General features: G+C 37.8%; 1 protein-coding gene across 1 annotated transcript in view; it reads left to right on the plus strand.

The window, feature by feature from the left end:
* The window catches only part of LOC149783751 (uncharacterized), a 63579-nt gene extending 41368 nt beyond the window's left edge, over positions 1–22211 (plus strand). The window contains exon 7 of the mRNA XM_089932899.1: positions 19552–22211. Coding sequence (XP_089789025.1) covers positions 19552–20833 — 1282 coding nt within the window. The 3' untranslated portion in view covers positions 20834–22211. The remainder of the gene's footprint in view (positions 1–19551) is intronic.
* Positions 22212–22505: the final 294 nt, after the last annotated feature.

The following is a 22505-nucleotide window of genomic DNA, read 5'->3' on the forward strand; positions in this document are numbered from 1 at the left end:
TTTTACCATAGATTAATTATACACGAGGTTAAAAAGACATAAGATAACTCTTTTGAATTATACACAATGTACATGAAGTAATACGTTTCTTTACACGGGAAAGTGCATCTGCTATTAAATTATTTTTCCCTTTGATGTGCCTGATGTCAATATCATATTACTGTAACAACACACTCAGGCTTAGTAGTCTTTAATTCTTATTTTTCATCTTGCCGATGAAAGTAAGGGAGTCGTGGTCAATAATCGAAGAAGTAGCTGAACTAATGTAAACTTCAAGATGTAATGCCAATGTCAAAGCCAAACATCTTTCTCGATTGTTGAATAATTTATTTGGTTTCTTATTTAATTTCCTTGCAAAATAGCACACGGATGATCAACACTATTTTCGTATTCTTGACTCAGAACTGCTTCAGTGCCAACATCGATCGCATCAACGGTTTAAATGATTGGCTGAAATTTGGAGCTGTAAGAATTGTCGCGATTTTAAGTGTGGCTTTTAACTTATCTAAAGCCTCGTGACCTATTTTAGTCCAAAGCAACTTGTTTTGTTTACTCAATACATTTGTCAGGGGTTCAGCAATTACCGAGCCATACCAAAATCGCATCAGTTGCTTTTTATTAACAGGCACAGGGAATTCAGATAGGCGTTGACCTTAGCATCTATACATTTTACTTGTCCATGTCCCACGATATGCCCTAAAAAAGTTACACCAACATGGTAGAACTCACTTTTGGATAAATTAATTCTCAAACTTGCATATGTGAGTCTGTCAAAGAATTTCCGAATTGTTGGTAAATGTTCCTTCCAGGTGTCGTTGTAGATGATGACATCATTGATGCAAGCATCAGAATTGTTTAGACAGAGGTGATCATATTCACGAGACAGCGAAAAATACTTGGCAACCCCTTCATCCCAAATGGCATCACTTTAAACTGATAAAGTCCATCTGGAGTCACGAATGCCGAAATCTTCTTTGCTCTTTCCATTAGTGGAATTTGCCAAAATTCTGTGAGAAGGTCAAATTTGGTGACATACTTGGCATTTCCGATCTTATCAATACAGTCATCGATTCTTGGTAGTGGAAATGAATCTGTTTTTATCACACTGTTCACCTTCCTATAATCAGTGCACATACGGAATGTTTTACCTTGTTTCGAAACAAGTATGCATGGTGAACTCTAATCACTTTTACAGGGCTCTATGAAATCATTATTCAGCAAATACTGAATTTCGTTTTTCAAGTATTCCTGTTTGTGAGGGTTAGTCGTGTAAGGGTGTTGTTTCACAGGTTTAGAATTTATAGTTTCAACGTCATTGAAAATTTTGTTTGTTCTTGTAGGAACGTCTGGAAATAAGTGCTCATATTCAAATAATAACTGTTTAAAGTCATTTAGTTCTTGCTTTTGCAAATGTGACAGTTTGTGGTCCAGATCGTTCATAATTTCTGAATTCCGAAGATTTGTCACTCCAATATCAGTAGAATCCGATGATTCTACTTCAATTAAATCTTCACTGAGTGGGTCAGGTACAACTAAATGGATTGCATGTTTAACCTGGCTATCTCTTTCAATATACACCTTGAGCGTGCTTATGTGGCAAAACTGTTTTTCTTTTCGCCTCCAAGGAGTATTTAGGATGTAATTTAAATCATTTACTTTCCTGTGAACTGTGTAGGAACCATAATACTTGGCCTGAAGACGATGTTGTGGTACGGGCAAGAGAGCCAGGACTCTATCACCAGGCTGAAACTTTCGTTTGAGTTGTTATCATATCTCGACTTCATTTATTATTGAGTAGAGTGCAGATTTGCTCTTGCAACCGCATAAACCTTTGACAACTTATACTTAAAATTGGAAACATAATGAAGAAGATTAATTTCAGTATCATCTTCATTAGAAAGAAGTTTCTTTTCCAACAACTTTCATGGTCCACGCACAGAGTGTCCAAAAACTAGTTCAAAGGGACAGAAGCCCAAAAATTCTTGAACTGATTCCCTAACAAATAACAACAGTAAATGAATGTCTTTATTCCAATCTTTACCCATATCAAAATAATATGATCGAATCAAAAAGTCTGATGAAATTTTTCTAATGCCCCTTGGCTGCCATGGTGAAAGTCAAAATTTGTTAATTATTGGATGCCTAATTCGTACATAGCCAGCTGGAAAATTCCAGACATGAAATTTGAACTTTAATCAGATTGGACTGATCTGGGAAGGCCACATTGAGTAAAAACCTTTATCAAAGCTTTTACTATTGTTTTAGATTTAATATGCCTCTGTAAACCTTGTTGACGCACACAATGGTAAACAAGTATTGGTTACCTGACTTGGTCTTAGGTAATGGACCAACACATTCTACAATAATTTTACTAAATTGTTCGCCAAATGCATGAATAGGTTGCAGATCAGCCTTAGGTATTTTTTGATTGGGTTTTCCTACCATTTAACAAGTATGACAAGATCTACATTATTTACCAACTTCACTTTTGATTTTTGGCCAATAAATATGTTAAGATCCTGTGATAAGTCTTATTAATCCCTAAATGACCAACCAAAGGCATTTTATGGGCCAGACTAAGTATTTCCTGTCTGTAAGAATTTGGAACTACAATTTGATTGTTCACTGACCAGCAGGTACCTGTGGAGGTCTCCATATTCTCCTAAGAATTCCATTTTTAAGGAAATAACAGACAGGAACTTCAGTGACTTCAGTTTCAATAATGACCTTTTGAAACAAACAGGAGATCTCAGGATCTTTTTCTTGTTCGACAAATGATTGTCGTTTGTCACCCTGATTAGAATAAAGAGAATGAGTAGGTAAAAGAGGATCACTGTATTCAAAACCTTCTGACTGATCCAAACAAGGAGTGAAAGTGACCTCATCAAAAGCCTGACCAGTACATGTCTCAGTTAAATGATTACTTTCCCTATCATCGCCATTCTCAAGTGCATTCTTTGCCAAAGATCTGGTAACTGCACAAGCTGGATATAAATCTGGGAATTCTATTTTAAATTAATTAACGTTCTGATCCAAACAAAGCTTGTCAGTTACTAATTGATTAGCCACAACCTTGTCTCCAGCTATGTCGTTGCCTAGTAATAAATGATTGCCCTCAACGGGTAAAACAGACACAGTGTCGAATGTCATTAGTCCTGTGACTTAGTCTGATGACAAATTTACACAATGGAGAGGAACATTGACAAAGCCATACTCTACTCCTTGAATTAGAACATTCTCATTAGAAGAGGACTTCTCAGAAAAAGCAAAGTATCTGACAATACAAGACTCTTAGAAGCGCATGTGACCCTTTAAATTTTAATAGGTATAGAAATCACCCAAGAGTGATATAGACCCCTTCGAAAAGAATTGTTCATAATTCTCCATAATAAATCAGACTATGGTATATTAAACCCAAAACATGTATTGCTTTCAATACATGACACTGACCTTGACCTCTTAGAAATAAGAGCATTTAGAATATATGTCTTAATTCTGATTCCTATTTTTCAATTTGCAGCAATCAGAAATAACGTGTCCTTTCTTCTTGCAATAGGTACATGTAGGAAGAGACAAGAATCTTTGATCACGCTTATCTGAAGCTTGATTTTTAAAAGTTGTGCTAGTTTGAGATTTAGAAGGGCTTCTATTAGGCTCAAATGATGTTCTCCAGAAGACAGTTGAGTGGAAGTCTTATGTACAAAAGGAACTGTATGAGTAAAAGTATACTCATCAGCAGCACGAGCAGCATTTTCCAAGGTTTCTATCTTATGCTCGTCAAGATAGTAATAATAATAATAATAATAATAATGACCTTGTTTAAAGAGGGTAACACAATTAGCTAAAAACTAATCTACCTTGAGGCCCTCATACAAAGGAATTTACTTATTTAAGCTGCATCTCTGAAGCCACTGGATATATTGGGTTTGGAAGAAGGAAATAGAGTGTGCATTTCTAATCTCAAATGGAATACTATTCCAGAGCAGAGTTCCAGAGTATTGGAAACTTTTTGTAAATAACTCCTTATTTGGCTTGGGAATTTTATACTGTGTGGTAGACATGGATCGCAGGTGGGGAGTATTACCAGGTAGCCTATACTGGAATAGTGATTGTAAATATTCAGGAGCACTATTATGAGATATCCTGTACATTAATTTGGCTTTTTTCAAACAGATTCGGTCTTTAATAGGTAATATTTGTAACCTACCGGCTAAACTTTCCTTGCTTTCTTTCTGGATTGATATTAGCCCAAATGCTCTTTTTTTGAAGATGTGCCAGCTTTTGCTCTGTTTTTATCATTTGAATTACCCCATACTGTACTACAGTAGTCCAAATAGGGTTGTATGTAACTGTTATAAAATAGTTTTATGTGCCTTTCAGGGAGAAAATGTCTTATCCTACTGAGAAGCCATAAAATTGAATTGACGTTTTTTACTGATATGTTTGATATGTTCAGTCCATGATAGGTTATTATCTACCAGAACACCAAGCAGTCTATCATGACAGACCATTTGCAGATTTGTATCCTTCCATGTCAGACATAGTTCATCACTATCAAGATTTGTCCTTCTTTGCCGTGTTGAGATAAGTAATATTTTAGTTTTACCAGTATTTACCACCATGCCATTACATGTGCACCAGTTTTCCAGTTTGTTTAGTGCATTCTGTAAAGAAATTTCGGAGCTCATGCTTTGTGTTTTGGATGTCTAACAATGTTGTGTCATCTGCATAGAGATCTGTAGATGATATTGAGTCTCTTAGCAAAAGTGGTAGGTCATTAATAAATAAAATGAATAGTAGTGGACCTAGAATTGAGCCTTGTGGTACTCCATATCTAATTGTTTCAGGTTCAGACAGAACATTATTTATGTAAACATGTTGTGTTCTCTCATTTAAGTAAGAAGTAAACCATCTAATTGTTCTTTCATCACACTGGTAGATTTTCAGTTTCTTCAAAAGGATTTAATGATCCACCATGTCAAAAGCTTTCCTGAAATGTACAAATACAGTTTCTATTATTCTACCTTGGTCAAGTGCTTGAAGCCATTTATCAGTTAGGGTGATCAAGGCAGTCTCACAGGAATGGTTCTGTCTAAAGCCTGATTGATTAGGGTGTAACGGCAAGTGTTTGGTTAAATATGACATGAATGAGTCATGGACATGTTTTTCAATCAATTTTGACAAGTTTGGTAGTATTGAGATTGGTCGGTAGTTATCAGCATCATCCTCAGAACCAGATTTGTGAATAGGAGTTAATTTTGCAGTTTTCCATATTTTGGGGACAGTTGAGGTTGCAATACTTAAATTAATTATGAATGTTATGCTATCTACAATAGCAAATGCAAAAGATTTAATGAGTCGTGGACCAATCTGATCAAGTCCTGTAGCTTTCTTGGTATCAAGTTCACTGAGACATTTTTTAACAAAGTTTTTTGACACTGGTGGGATAGAGAAACATACCTCCTTTTGCTTTTTCAGTTCATTTAAGTTGTTGTCTATCTTTTAATTTTGTGGTGAAAAAAATCATTGAAAACATTTGCAATGTCAGTTTCATCAGTGACTATGGTGTCATTTACCAGAAGAGAGTGAATTTTATTTGTCTGTTGTTTGTGCGTTCCTCCAGTGAGTTCATTGAAGACTTTCCAAATGGAGTTTGTGTTGCTCTTTTTGTTTTCAAGCAATGCTTGATAATAAGTTTTTTTTTTATAGCTTTTTTAATCATACTTGTTATTTTATTTCTCCATACTTTATATTGTGCATGGTTTTCCATAGCCTTGAATTTGTCTCGTGTTTTCATAGCATCTAGGATTTCAGTAGTAAGCCAATTAGGTTGAATTTCAGTCTTTACTCGATGTACTTTCAGTGGTGCATGCTTAGATACTACATCCATGAATAAGTCAGTCCACACCCTCATGGCTTCATCTATGTCATCCAAATTTTGGATCATATTCCATGGAACTTTATATAGGTCATTGAGAAATTGTTCTTCATTAAAAATTTTGAACGATCTGTAAGTGATCGTTTTATGTGTATTTTTCTTATTTTTCTTGCATTTAACCTTTCTTGTCAAAAAAGTAGGATAGTGGTCACTAAGACCAACATTCGGTACATTAGCACAAGCCATATTGTCTGGTAGGTTGGTATAAATGTGATCAATAAGAGTGCTCGATTTTTCTTTTACCCTTGTAGGTTCATTTACCAGCTGGTCTAGGCCTAACGATTCAATAAATTCCATCCAGTTGTTCCTTATTTGAGTATTGAGAAGGTCCTTATTTATATCTCCGAGTATATATGTTTCTTTCTCATGTGCTAGAACATTTTCCATTTGTTTCAAAAAGTTAACATTCCAAAATGCTTTGGAGGAAGGTGGCCTATAAATGAAACCAGCTAAGAATGATTTTGCACTATTTTGAAAAATTTCCACCCAGATACTCTCAATTTCATGTGACTCCAAGTCAAGTCGCCTTTTTACATTTACATGTTCCCTTATGTATACAACAAGATCCCCCGCCCCCCCCCCCCCCCGCCCCCGCTGTCTCTCTGTCCCTACGTAATGGTTTATTGTAGCCTTGACAGTGAAATAGATCATCATTGTGGTTAGCATTTAATTTGGTTTCAGTGAGTCCTAAAACATGTATATTATTTTCCTTGGAAGACAACATTAACTTAATCTGGTCTATCTTTCCCACTATACCTTGTACATTTAAGTGACCTATGTTAAAACCTTTTGTATTTAGTTTAAGATAAGTCTTAATGTCACTATGGACACAGTTCTTGAACTCTTAAAGTAATACAAGTTGTTTATGAGACTTTCATAATCTTGTTCAACTTTCGGGGCTAAGCACCATCTATCAAATAACTGCTCTTTTTCTCTAGCAAATTCGACATGAGTTTGTTAGCTTCTTTTTATAGTTTCTGAATTTTGCCGATCAGCTTCAGTGACTCTCTCACAACCCTTAAGATGCATTCCTTAATCATATAATAGTCACCACTTTGTTGAACTGACAGTGAATGGTAAATACCACTAGCTATACCAATAGGTACACATTACATCATCGAATCCAATGCTCCCTTGGCCATTGCAAATTTCAGCAACTTTTTCAAAATAAAGAAAATATTGTTTCTACATCTTTTTGTCCAAAAAGGGGCACTAGCCAAATATTCTTTGCGACATCAAAACTTAAATTGCTATTTGAAGTGGGAACGTGCTTTTCACTTGCCAGCTCCATTTCTTTTATTCTACACTGATATTCCCTCTTTCTTTCTTCCTTATCTTATTGCATTTGTTTTTCTTGCAACTGCATTTGACTTTCTCTCTTTCTTGTCTCTCTCCTCTTTCTCAAATTATAACTGCATTTCTTTTTCTTCTTTTGTAATAACATTTGTTCTTTCTCTTTCTCCAATTTCATTTGTTCTTTTTCTTTCTTGTATTGCAATTGCAACTGCATTCGTTTTATTTATTTTTCTGAAGTTACAGCTTCCTCAACTCCAATTCGATCTTGTATTTTAATTATAATTCCTTTACATTTATATCAGATTCTGCTACAGACTAACTGCTCGAAACCAAAGCGTATTTTTAATATCCAAATGGTTATTTATGTTACCAAATACTGACCATTTTTTATATTAGTTAAGGGAGCTTTTCCCTCGGAAAGATCGTGTTTTCTGGCAAGTTAAATTAGTTCATCCTTTTTCAAAACATCTAATTGTTCCTGGGTAGGACATGAAAAAAAGATTTCCACTTTTGATGACATTGTCGAAAAAGCTTGCTGATTTCACAAAAAATATCAAGATTGTAAAAAATTAAACTTGAGATTTTTAAAAGATTTCAAACACTAGGGGATTTCACATTTCCAAAAAAAAAAAAAGGTTTCTGAAATATTTTAGCCGAAATCCACATATCCCGAGAAAGAGCAACCCAATTTCTTTGTTACGTGTTTAGACTCTCATAAACAGTAACAAAGAAAAGTGAAGACAAGAGACTTTGTAAAATTTAACAAATAATTTATTTCCTTAGAAAAACAAGGTAAAAATCGAAAAAAAAAACTTACGGTTTTAACAATCAAAATCATCCAAGAATAATGCCAAAACTGTAGATTATTAATCCTAATAATACAATGTTCCAATGAATTTGAGTTGGAATACTGACGAAAATCCAATATGAAAGGCGACGACATTTGCTATAGCCCGTGTAGTACTGACGTGTCTACAGTTATTTGTTGATCCACAAACAATACTATTACGGAGTTTGAATTCTGAATAAAATTTAAATAAATGTCTTTGTCCAATAAATCTTTATGAGCACTCAAATATTCCCATATAAACGAATTAATCTTTTAGAATCCAAACAGTTTGAAGAAAAGTTAAAATATAATTCAACTGGTCAAACCAGAATAATAAAACCTTACGTCCATGTGTTTAGAAGCCCGACAGACTAAATTCTCTATAGACATAGGTTATACATTAACTTGAGACGCAAAACAGATTCCTGTATGAGGGTCAACCCTACGGTAAAACCAGAATGTCTAGAACATCGTAGAAGCTTTTCATTGTGTCCAAATCGGTAATACACCATATCTTATTTTCAAGTACCTTTAAAGACACGTTCTTCTCATACCTGATTCAGCATTTTTATTTTGGAGCTGCTGGTGTATACACAAAGCGCCGTGCAATGACTCACATAGCTCAATACCAAATCATCACCCATGCCTTATTAACTACTGTACACCGTCACCGAAATACAGACAGACAACTAAACAATAAACAGTTTTACCCCTAAATCAACATTAAGAATGCCAAAAACTAACTCTAGCATCACAACCAAAAGGAGAGAGAGAGAAAACTACCCTAGAAATAGCATGGTTGTACATTCGAGACTACTGGACCTGAAGTAGTATTTGTGACCCGATTGCTGCAGTTCATCGCAACAGAAGCGGAAATCCACAGCGAGAACCACTGCTAACATCCATACTAAAAACCACTTGAAGAATACTTTCCCTTTGTTAACAATTATAGAATCAGAACTAACAAAACGTGTGGGACATCAATTCTACAGTAATTTTCCTATATTAACAATTTTGGAAAGAAATTCAACACAAACGAAACAGAACTAGTACATTGTTACCATTGCCTCGCCATGAAAAATTCTCTTTATGCTGATATGATTCGAATATAAATGTATTTTTTCTTCTCATGCATTTTATATGAAAGCACGTGTCCATATCTCTTTCCCTGCTTCTCTCTTTCTCATTAAGATTTGTGAAATCAGCGCACATACGATTTTACACGTACAGACTAAACGAGCTGCAGTTGTAAATTTTTTGTTAGGATGTATAAACTGATTTTCTGCCCTGGTAATAAATATTATATCAGCTGTGACCCATAAAGTATTTACGTATTCTCTCTCTCTCTCTCTCTCTCTCTCTCACACACACACACACACACACACACATAGCAATGGTGATTATAAGAAATCGTTTAGTATCCGCATCTCACACACACACACAAAGCAGCAGTGAATCTGACAAACCCTTTTATATATGGGACACTTTCTCGCAATTAGGTTCATCCACGTTAGGAATTAAATACTGTATCTTATACAGTGTACATGTATATGATTTATGTATTGGAATCTTCAATTAATATTTATGAAAACCGGTATCCAATCTTACAACTCGATGCAACATTGAAGATAGTTACATTTCGTATCGCAAGGTTCCTGAAACCATCTTCACCTTGATTCGACACCACTGGTTGCAGAATATTTACAATTCATAGATAAATCTCTCACTCGTATCTCAGAAGTAATAGTAAAGTAAAAGGTTTCATTATCCACAAACAAATTAACGATTTTTTCCTTGTTATTTTTCGTTTTGTATTTGGTTTCTTAAATATTTTAACGACAATGCGTAGAATACAGCCTTTTACATTATCAATGATAACTTCTTCAATATAATTAGAAACATTTAGAGACATTATCTTGCAAATGGCAATACCTTTGCGAAGATATTTCGAATTTTGCTTCCAAATTTATATTTTGTACACAACAAAATAATTAACATGGAGACTAGTCTGTAACTACACAAAATGTCCTAATCTATGTCGTTTTGTTCCTTCTGTTCCTTCAGAATAGTGATTTAGCATTTTTACTTTTCAATAATAACGCAAAAGATATGATTCCTATATAGGGTACATGCACTTGTATGGTTAAAGAGCTAAATCCACGCTCAGAACTAACAACATCCGTATAACAGCGTATCACTGCACTTCTTGAGGTCGAAACAAATGAATGTAGATTATGATATTGACACTAAGCACATGTACATTAAAATAAGTACTACTCCTTATGTCCCACACAAAGGTTATAACGACAGAATATACATAAAACTATCGAACTAAGTCTGTTCATTGTTATAAGTTTCCATGTAGAATATGTGCCTGGAATCAAATGTTCTTGTTCAAAGACATTGATGAATATAAGAGGTCCGTCTCGCATAGAGCTATCTCAACAAATGACATTGCAAGATCTTCATTGCTTTATACAATTTCAGGTCCTTTTCCATTCATGTCCGTGTAATGTGGAATAAGGAAACTTACGTCATCGATGTTAACAACATCGTCTAAATCCCAACATGTTCATATAGTATAACTTATTGGTAACATGATTGATGGGATTCAAAAGACTGAAATTTCTAGGAATGTTTATGAAATGAAATTTTTATTGTACAATCATTTTTATTCTCAATAAAATCAAAATGGTAGTATTTGAATAATATGGTGTATCACATGGTAGAAAATGTCACTGATTCCTCTTAAATGGATTACTTCTTCTTTGGTTTTCAATCGCGTCCGATGAGGACGCTAATTGTGCAGCCCACGATGACTCTCCATATGGCTCGTGAGCCCAAAGCTGGATGCACACAGAATGTTACAGGTTGGGCATGTGAAGTCTATATACGTAATGGTCTGTAATGCTGCGATGTGCCATTTTTCTCTCGTGTCTGTGGTGCGTTGGTGGAGGTCATCTCACTAGTTCGAAAGCCTTTGCAATAACCGCGCTCCAGGTAGACAGGTCCATGGACGACGCTTCCAGCTCGCTGGGTTGGATTTCGCACCATTTCCAGTTACAATTAAAGTTGTCTCTAAACCTTTTCCTGGAGCGTCCTCTTTCCGCTTTCCCTGCTCAAGCTAACCATAGAAGATCTGTCTCGCTATTTTAGTCGCCTCCATCCGAATGACGTGATCAGACCATCTTAGCTGGGCTTTCAGAAACCGTGCCTTAACGCTTGGAACACATGCCCTGCTGAAGACTTCTAAGTTGAGCCCCCTTTGTTTGCCATCCGATATTCATGATTGACTGTAATTAGGCACATGGAGCTGCTCGAGAGACGTCTTGTGGTTTGTACTTGGAAAACGTGGCTGTCCCAGACAATTTACCTCCCTTATTCAGTTGTTCACTGACGACGTAACAGGCGGGATCTTAGCCAAAATGGACTACTCAGAGCACTTTGACGCCTCGACCGGATTGAAGCATGGCTGTGTGTATGCAACTTTTTTGTTCAACCTATTCTTTACACAAGTACGCGCAGTGAAGGAACAACACATTTGAGTCTACATCATTAAGTCATCGCCTTGATGGTTACCTGATTGACTTATGTCGGCTCTCTGCAAGAACATAAAAGCTGGAAAGGCTACTTCTCGAAGCTCTGTTTACAGATGACTGTTCAGTTATGGCACACAGAGAAAACCACCTACATACCATGTGAATAAGTTCTTTCACGCATCCGGGTTGTTTGGTCCGATAATAAATCTAGATACAAGAGAGGTGCTACTTCAGCCAGCTTCTTACACAATCCCAACACAACCCACGATCTAGACTGAGGGGATGCAGCTAAATAACGTGGTTAGCTTTACATACCTTGATAACACAATGTTTCAGTTAGGTATCTGGACAAAGAAATCACAGGCATGATCCGGAAAGCAAGCCAAGCCCTAGGAAGAGGTCGTGTCAAAGTCCTACAGCAAAAAGGAAGTCTGATCCACACAAAGATCAAGATCTATAAAGCGGATGTCCTCATCTCCCTTTTCTAAGGTGGTGAAACCTGGACCGTATATGTCACACTAGATAAGCAACATTTGACGTGGCGTGATATTATTACTGTTACTGATAATACACTTGAAACTCGTCATTAAAGACTCTTTATGGTGACTGGGTTGTCGGAAAGAACAATGGGGCCGATCTGATGTTTAAAACAGGGCCGGCACATTCGCCATGTTGGAAAGATTGTTATCGCTACTCCTTCTGAATGGATGATCAACCTGAGATGGTGTTTTCACTAAAATATTTCTTGTGACATGTACTCGGTTCTAAATGAACATAGGTCCAATCTAATATCCAATATGGCTAACACGTTGATCATTCATAACGTTAGATAATTTATTAAGGATTCTATTTAGAAAAGATTTGCACTTATTAAATAGCATATCTAGTAAAAGTCATACAAATGTAACCTATTTATAGTATATGGCAAATACAATTTACTTCATCTTCAAGCAGTCTTTTTCTTCACATTTAGCAAATCTAAATTAACGATCATACAGATCCCGTAGGCGTTCAACATTTACTATTTCAGTAATGGTTTAACATTTTAGAATTTGATTATGCATAACTTTCAGTGGCAATTATTCACTTCATTTTATTTGTATGGGTCGGTGGTTCTTCCGGGAGTTTTCCCATCTTCTTCCTCAACTATTTACACTTGCCGCCATGTACACTCTAGCTTGTGCTGAAAATTGGCGTTAAACCCGATAACAACATAAATTTGCTCGCAATATAATTCAAACGTAACATTTATGTATCTCTTGCATGTGATTTTTTTATTGACAAGTAATTCCAGGTAATAAATAATAAAATAACTAAAATTAGTTATTTGAATAAAAAGAGCACGGTTTAAAATATTGTCGGTTTAAAATACAAAGTTTCATTAAAAACACTATTGAAAGAATAACAATCGAAGATTTATCGAAACTGAGCCCCGCAAGGAGAACAAAAGGGAATGCAAAATAACTTATCTACACAAACTGCATGAACAATTTCAAGGCAGGAAAGTGTAAATAAAATTGGACAATTAGAGCATGACAATTAAAATCAAAGTGGGAAGGAATACCATATCTTTAATAAATTACCTAAAATTACTCATGCCAGAATATTCTATCTGATACAAGTGATATATCAACAAGTGTACTCAGAGTGTCCTCTATCTTGGATCATGTTTTGCCTTACAAGAGCAATATATTTCTTTCTGTACACGTGATTTTTCATCTTTTCAGGTAAAATATTCAATAGTTGGCCAAAATCAACTATATTATGTTTACATTTCTTATTTTGATGCATGTATTCCAATATAGGTGCTGAAAACACAGACATAAAGGCATCAGGCAAAACAAGTCTATATCTGTCATAGTTATTGTTATCAAAAGTCCCCATCCAAGGCAACATTGTGCTATTTTCTGAAGATTTTACACATTTTATTTTTAAAAAGACTTTCAATATTTGACCAAAACTGTTCACCATCTATTTGGTTTCCTACATCAAACTAGTACAGTTCATAAATGCCGCCCACATGTATGTGTTTCTATGGATACACCGTGAGGCTGTTCTTCCCTTTATGTATCACAGTACCAAAAGTTTTTTTAATATACCTCAATGCTAATGTTTTGAGAATAAATATACTTTCTATCCTACCTCAGCATGTATATCACACACTGTCACAGAGAACACTATTAGATTGTCAATTCGACAAGGACAAAACCAGGTACTCCATTGCATCTAAGAGAGATAACTCTACTTGAACTAGACAGGAGTAAAAGTTATCTAGTCACAACATACACATTTTCAGCCATGTGTACCACATTTGAAAATAAAAAATCTTAAAAAATACAAAAAATTATCTTGATATGAAATAACATAATCTTCATGTTGTCAAGAGGCTCAACATTTTTTTAAAGCCTAACAGAAAGTATAACTCTTACATAGTGCACCAATTTTTTACAGCTAGTTTTGTTGGTTATTTCTAAATAAAATGTTCCCTGCACCTTAAGCTCTACCCACCTGGGTTTATTCAATTGGTACCGTTATACATGTAAATACCATGATGATAGTCACCTTTTGCTATAACAGTGATTTGATATTACGTATTAGTTACATTTATGATACTAGTGATTGGTAATTTATATATAAATGGGCCTTTTTGGGTCGGCCCTTTTCAATTGGTAACATTTTACATGTAAAGACCATGATGATAGTCACCTAAGAAATAAAATAATATATCCCCGGAAAAATAAAACGAAGCAATAAAGTACCACTACACCAGTTGTTGCGGCCCATGTTGAGTATAGTAAGGACCTAGTCCTACATTTAAGACCTGACGCTGATATTTATGTTGTGAGCGTCAAGGTCTTTCAACCTAACTAACGGCGCTTTGTAGCGTGTTTTGATGTCGACTAACATCGTTACGAAGTCAAATTTTCAGGAATATTTCAAACAACCAACAACTAAAATAACGTAGCTTTTCTACAAAGTAAAGTCATTTTGCTTTAGTCAGACTTTACTTACTCTGATATCTTTTCTCTAATAAACTCAAATTCTCACAAAAGAAATGGACCTATTTTCAAGTTTCGTTCGCCTACATTTCAGTTGGTTGGAAAGCGATGAAAGCCGGGAATGCCGAAATCGGGTTAAGTTTAAACATTGTTCTTTAACGAAACGAATAAAAAAAATATATTATGCCTATTGGAACTGTAAGCAACGGTTCCCTTCGTTCAAGAAACGTATCCCCAACATGTACCTACTCGAACTTTCTTCGGCATACCTCGACTACTGTCGCATTGCAACAAATTCTAATGTATGTCAACGGAACGTGACAATGCGTCTATTTGCTAGTATCATATTTTGATTCCGCCAGGATAAAGACAGCACAGTAAGTATATTAATTACACATAAATTAGTGGAAGAGTGTGGACATAATTACTCATTCAGATGTCAACGACATCGGAACACGCTATACAAGGCCGTTATTTGGATGGTAAGACATAGCACCTAAACAAAATCAACGTGTGCCATGTGCTATGTTTTACGTGTAGGACTAGATAAGGACCAAGATGATGGTCACATTCTACTATAATGCAAGACACAAAAAAGATAACTGAATTATGTAACTTATTACTATTTGAGTAAGGTCATCAGAAAACCTTCAATTCCATTAAGGCATATCAATAGATAATTAATGGTTATTTTGTCTGAAATGTCAAATACGATGTTCTTAAATATGATGACAAGTCCTACATCAGTAGTAACCTCTCCAGGTTTCTCAATAATTTAACAACGATAATACTTTATTTTAATCAGAAGCATGGACATCATCATCATCATCATCAACGTCATCATTTTGACAAGAACAATAACAGCAACGATGATGATGATGTTAGTTGGCATCCGTTAGTCTCGAGAGACGATGGAACTGCGCCCATGAGAGATGTCCCGTTTGGTGGTTGTGCAGCGTCTGCTGTGTCTATGTAGTCCAATGCGGGAGTGGCAGTCCCTGCTGCACTTTCTGCACTTGAAGGTTGTGTCTGGTGTTGGTTGGAGCTGCTTCTTCTTCCTCTGCGATAGTCTTTCATCAGCTAGCAAACGTAGTTTGTCCTCTCCGTCTTTCAGACTAGTGATCAGAGCATGTCGCCAGCTTGATCTGTCTAGAGCGAGCTCTTCCCAGGTGTTGACATCGATATCAAGGGCTTTCATGTCGTGCTTGCAGATATCCTTGAAGCGGAGATGTGGCCATCCGATCGACATTTTGCTAGAGGCGAGTTACGAATAAAGAATGTCTTTGGGGATCCGTCCGTCATCCATCCGACGTACATGGCCCAGCCATCTGATGCGACGTTGGCGGAGGAGGGTGATCATGCTGAGAATCTTGGCACGCTCGAGCACCTCGTTGTTTGTTACTCGATCGCTCCAGGTGATCCCGAGTATGCGTCGGAGGCATCGCATGTGAAAGACGCTCAGTCTTTTCTCTTGTGAGGCGTACAGAGTCCAGGTTTCACTGGTGTACATGAGAGTGCTTAGCACGCATGCACGGTACACGGTGATCTTAGTGTTCAGGGTCAGCATGCTTTTGTTCCACACTCTCTGCGACAACCTGGAGAGAGTTGTTGATGCCTTTCCGATCCGCTTGTTGAGCTCAGCATCGAGGGAGAGGTTGTTGGAGGTGGTAGAACCGAGGTACATGAACTAACTCACCACCTCAAGTTCGTAGTTGTTGATGATGATGCTTGGGGGTCCGCGTCCTGAACAATCACGTCTGTTTTCTTTAGGCTTATGGTTAACCCAAACACATCGAATGCTTTAGCAAAGCGGGCCATCAGGCGCTAACGCTCAGCTTCTGTGTGGGTTGCTAGAGCAGCACCGTCTGCGAAGAGCATGTCCCTGATGGTTACTTCACGCACTTTGCTCTTTTCCTTCAGTCGTGCCAGGTTGAACAGTCTGCCGTCTGATCGCATGTGCAGGTAAATCCCTTCTGTGGACGTCCCAAAGGCGTGCTTAAGAAGGACTACGAAGAAGATGCCGAAGAGCGTGGGGGCAAGGACACAGCCCTGTTTAACTCCACTGCGGATGTCAAAGAGGCCGGATGTTGAGCCATTGTACTGCACAGTGCCTTTCATGTCATCGTGGAAGGACTGGATCATGCGAAGCGGCTTTGGAGGGCAACCAATTTTCGCCAGAATTGTGAAGAGTCCGTCTCTGCTGACCAGATCGAATGCCTTGGTGAGGTCTATAAAGGCCAGGAAGAGGGGTCTGTGTTGTTCTCTGCATTTTTCCTGCAGTTGCCTGACAGAAAAGATCATGTCGATTGTGGACCTCTCTGTGCGGAACCCGCATTGCCACTCTGGGTAAACTCTGTCAGCAAGCGTCTGCAGTCTGTTCAGGACGACGCGTGCGAAAACTTTACACACGATGCTCAGAAGTGATATGCCCCTGTAGTTGTTGCAGTCGCTTCTGTCGCCCTTGTTCTTGTACAGGGTTATGATGTTAGCGTCTCTCATTTCCTGAGGCACTGCACCCTCGTCCCAGCACTGGCAGAGGAAGTCGTGCAGGTGTGTGAGCAGCCCGCTACAGCCGCACTTGATGAGTTCTGCTGTGATGTCATCCTTCCCTGGGGCTTTACCTAGGGACAGTTTCTCTAAGGCATTTTTTAGTTCGTCTACGGTAGGTTTCTCGTCCAGTTCGGCCATGAGAGGGAGGTTTTCAATGGCGTTGAGGGCATCATTGGTCACGTGGTTCACTTTGGAGTACAGTTCGGAGTAGTATTCCACCCAACGCTCCATCTGCTTGCCCTTGTTGTGGATGGTATCACCTGTGGCATACTTCAGTGGTGCTGTCAGTTTCTTCGTGGGACCCATTGCTTTCTATGTCATCGTACATGCCTCTGATGTTTCCAATATCTGCTGCTGACTGGATGCTCTGACAGAGCTGAAGTCAGTATTCATTGGCACACTGCCGTGCTAATCTCTGCACTTTGCTTCTGGTAGACCTGTGTGCTTGTAGTGTCTTCTGGCAGGGGGATCGCTTGTATTGCAGGTGAGCACTGAGACGCTCTTCTATGGCTGGCATGAGTGTGGCAGAGTTAGTCTCAAACCAGTCATTGTTCTTTGATTGCTTCTTACCAAACTTCCGTGTGGCTGTGCTGTATACAGTCTCTCTGATGTGATCCCATCTTTTTTGGCACTGCCGTTGGGGGGGGGGAGGGGGCGGTTGTTCTGAATCAAATGTCTTGATATGATGTTTTGCTCAAACAAATGCGTGGTTGACCCTCTTGCCTAGAGCAGTGGATCTTCTTCGGATGAAGGTTCATTTTGCAGCACACCAGCGAGTGGTCGGTGTCGCAATCAGCACTGTGGAAGGTACAGGTAAGAAGCTGGTGCCAGCGTTTAGACCGGGGATGCCTCCAAGACACTTTGTGCTGAAAGAATGAATTGGTGATGCTGAGGTCGTGGTACGAGTACATCTCTATAAGGCGCTGCCCATTCTCATTCATCTTCCCAACGCCAAACTTGCCAAGACAGGAGGGCCAAGAGCCATGGTCGGCACCCACCCTAGCATTGAAGTCGTCCAGCAAAATCAAGTTCCCTTCCTTGGGAATTTTGTCGATGAGCGAGCTTAACTCATTGTAAAACTTACCCTTGGTGTCTGTGGAGGATCTTACTGTGGGAGCATAAACGCTGATCAGGTTGACAGGTCCGTTTGTGGTGTGGAGGCGGAGGGATATCAGTCTTCCATTTCTTTGTTGGCAGGGTTTTATCATCCCCAGCAGAGTGTTCCTGACAGCGAATTCAACACCAAACTCTCTGCTTCATCGGCGGTCTTTACTTACCAGAAGAATGTGTTGTTCTTTTCTCTGCGGGACCCGGAATCTGGTAGTCGTGTCTCCTGTAGTGAGGCGATGTCGTCCTGGAGCCTTGCAAGTTCGTCGTTGATAACTGAAGTCTTTCGAAAATCACTGATTGTCTGGAGATCATCTGAAATCTCAGTCAGCATGGTCCAGGCATTCCAGGTACCTAGCGTGAGGATTGAAGTCTTCTTTTTTTAATTTTGTTATTGTCAGGTACTCGCGTACCTCAAGCCTTACGCACCCAGCAAGGCAGGCAAACTGTGGCGGGACGGCACCTTATTGGCTGGGGGGCTGCCTAATTTGAGGTGGGCGGTAGCTGTCCTTTGAAACATGTTGGTCTCTCCCACCGTCAGAAGCAACCCCTGGTGTCTGGCTCTACGCCAATCGAGCGCTGACTTATAACCGGTAAACAGCTGATTCCCGTGTGGTGTCGACGCTGTGGAGCGAAGCTGGAGTGTCCTCTCCAGTGCTCAAGCCTGGGCAGGGTGATATGTAGAATCAACTGTTGCCCATGTAGCTGACGCCCCCTCTCCACACAGCCAAGGGAAAGAACATGCCGATACGTCATGGCAGCAGCTGCGTCGCAGGAGTTGCCGAGATGACACTGAAATCAATGCCAAGTCGCCTTAGGGACTCCGTCTCCGGATTTTCTGTTGGGGTTTACTCCCTTAGCCTTTCCCATGAGAGGGTATAGTCGCAAGGCAGCGAAGGTTTGAAATCGGAGTTTACCTTCTCCTAGATGGGCGACCTCCCAAGGTTAACGAGCCCCATCTGCCCGAAGCATCTGGTTTTGAGTCAGTTTAAATAGGTTCCGCCACTCGCGAAGGCCTGGAGCTGGATTTGGTTGTCAGAGGCTCTATCAGACGAAAGCCATTGGGAGATTTCCAAAGGAAGTGGGTGCTTATCTCCAACATCCGCCCCCTGCGATGACAACCCTTGAAACCCATGATGACAATAATAATAATAATAATAATAATAATAATAAAATTAATAGTAATAATAATATAATTGATAATAATAATAATAATAATAATAATAATAATAAGTACAATCCAGAATGGTGTCATACCCACCGAACATAACATTGCTTTTTTGAGCGTTTCAGTTACGGTCACTCTTGTTTCCCATCGCAGATATTAGGCCTGCTGCGTTTTGAGAACAGTTATTTTGGTTCAGGTGTGTGCTACGATCACATAATGGAGTTTGCTAGAGAAAAACCGTTTAATTGTGAAGTATGTGATAAAAGGTTCAGTGAGAGTGGATCATTGAATAGGCACACGATGATACACAATGGAGAAAAACCACTGAAGTATGTAGTATGTGATAAAATGTTCACACAGAGTGGAGATCTAACAATCCACACGAGAACGCATGCTGGAGAAAACCCATTTAAGTGTGAAGTATGTTATAAACAGTTTAGTCGCATTGGAAATTTCAAAGATCACATGAGGACACATACTGGTGAAAAACCATTTAAGTGTGAAGTATGTGATAAAAGGTTTAGTCAGAGTGGATCTCTGAAAAGGCACATGATGATACATACTGGAGAAAAACCGTTTACGTGTGAAGTGTGTGATAAAATGTTCAAAGAGAGTGGAGAAGTAATTATCCACATGAGAACACATACTGGAGAAAAACCATTTAAGTGTGAAGTATGTCTTAAATGGTTTAGTCGCATTGGAAACTTGAATGATCATTTGAGGACACATACTGGTGAAAAACCATTTAAGTGTGAAGTATGTAAGAAAATGTTTAGGTTGAGAGGAGATCTAAATAAGCACACGAGAATACATACTGGAGAAAAACCATTTAAGTGTGAAGTATGTCTTAAATGGTTTAGTCGCATTGGAAACTTGAATGATCACTTGAGGACACATACTGGTGAAAAACCATATAAGTGTGAAATATGTGAGAAAATGTTTAGGGTGAGAGGAGATCTCAATAAACACATAAGGATACATACTGGAGAAAAACCATTTAAGTGTGAATTATGTCATAAAAGGTTTAGACTCAGCAGAATGTTGTATTTGCACCTGAAGACACACAATGGTGAAAAACCATATAAATGTGAAGTATGTGATAAAAAATTCAACCAGAGTGGAACTCTAAAGATGCACATGATGATACATACTGGAGAAAAACCATTCAAATGTGAAGTTTGTGATCAAGCATTTAGCCAGAGTGGGTCATTGAAAATGCATACGAGGATACATACTGGAGATAAACCATTCAAGTGTGAAGTGTGTGACAAAAGGTTTAGATGCAGTGGAGTTTTGAATGACCACATGAGGGTACATACTGGAGAAACACCATTTAAATGCGAACTGTGTGACAAAAGGTTTAGACGCAGTGAACCTCTAAATCTGCACATGAGGATACATACTTGATAAAAACCAATTAAGTGTGAAGTATGTGATAGATTATTTCGCTGGAATGTGACAAATGAGCACACATGCTTGAGAAAAAACATTTAAATGTGAAGTATGTGAAAAATGTTTTGTTAGAATGGAAACTGAGCTACAGTGTGTTCTACAGCCAATCTTATGGGACAAATACCTCAGATTTAAAATTTTTCACATTCATTTTTCAAATTAATTATGGATCAATGATCTAGTATCCTCTCTTCATAAAATAATAGTTGGAAGAAAACTGTCAGTTTTCCTTTCAAACTATGTCAGATTGTTGCAATTGTTGTAACTCATGTAAAAGGTGAGACAAATTAGCTGATGATTTCTTTTATTTGGATAATAATTTACATCAATCTGTTACAACTACATATCAAATAAAAAGAGCATCAGAAGCAGTATCCCTATGGTTATGATGTATATAAAATGTGTCCATTTATCGTGTACTCATAACAACTTCAAATATTACATTAGGAACTTACAAATATTTTCATGTGAAATAATTGCTTAGTATATTGTTTTTAAAATTCGTAACATTTGCAGCTTGCACAAAACAACAAAAGATACATGAATGCTTCATGTTCCATTAAATTGTTATTAAATGGGTAGAAAATGTAACTCATTTAACAAGGACAAACAAAATTTTAGGACAAATCAAATAAAACTAAAAAAAATCATAAAAAAAGGTTTATTATCATATTGGGGAAGAGATCGCGAATGAATAATACAAGACAATCATGTGTCAGCTGAAATTGTATGTGCTTTTCTTGTACATGAAGAAAAGAAGAAAAATAACATGTAAAACGTTTATTCCGAGATCGTGTAGTTCTTTGCCAATGTCGCAAGCTGTGATTTTTTTTCATTATTGGTGGCAAAATATATTATATGGTGACTTTTTCATTATTGGCTGTTTCAACTTGTATATATTATCATTGTTTTATAGTGAAGAGATTTAGAGTCCCCATGAAAGGAAGCCGCAAACTTGATATAAATGCACTGAAATGTATTTATTGTTACATAAGCAAATTCTTTGTTCATATTGACAAACCATCTTAACTGTGCATTATTATATCATGATCCACTTATGATGATATCTAGTATGAGTGCTGTTATGTTGTGAGATATCTGCTTTTTTGTTGACATTTCTGATAGTGGAGATCAACCAGAGGAGACATTATGTAATAATCTATCTTTCGTCGAATTTTTAGCTCCTTGCTAATAATTAATATATTTACATGGACTGACATTTATATGTGGATGTAATTTGCTCAGAATTAAATCCTTCACATTTTCTGTACTAATCCCTGCCATCAGACCAGAATAAAGCTGTACCGCTGTCACTTTTTGCTGATTTTGCCAATATCGCATATAGCCGATTTTTAAAATTGCCAATGTGGATTATAAGACCAATTATTTCATTATTATTTGTTTTATAACAATGACTGGTTCATTCATGTGGGTTGTTTTGTTGATGGTATGGACAGGTTCATCACAGGCAACAAAACAAATCCTAGATATGTTCTGTTGATAGTCCAGTGGCGTTTGTTTCAGTTTCAGTTTTTCTTATTTTGGTCGGGGGTTCCTCCTGCTTGTCAGCTGATGCAACTATGATGCATTCTGCTCTAAGCCATTCTTTCGATATGGTCACAACTAA

The sequence above is a fragment of the Sinohyriopsis cumingii genome, chromosome 14 (genome assembly GCF_028554795.1).
Source record: "Sinohyriopsis cumingii isolate HCF-2022 chromosome 14, ASM2855479v2, whole genome shotgun sequence".
Lineage (NCBI taxonomy): Eukaryota > Metazoa > Mollusca > Bivalvia > Unionida > Unionidae > Sinohyriopsis > Sinohyriopsis cumingii.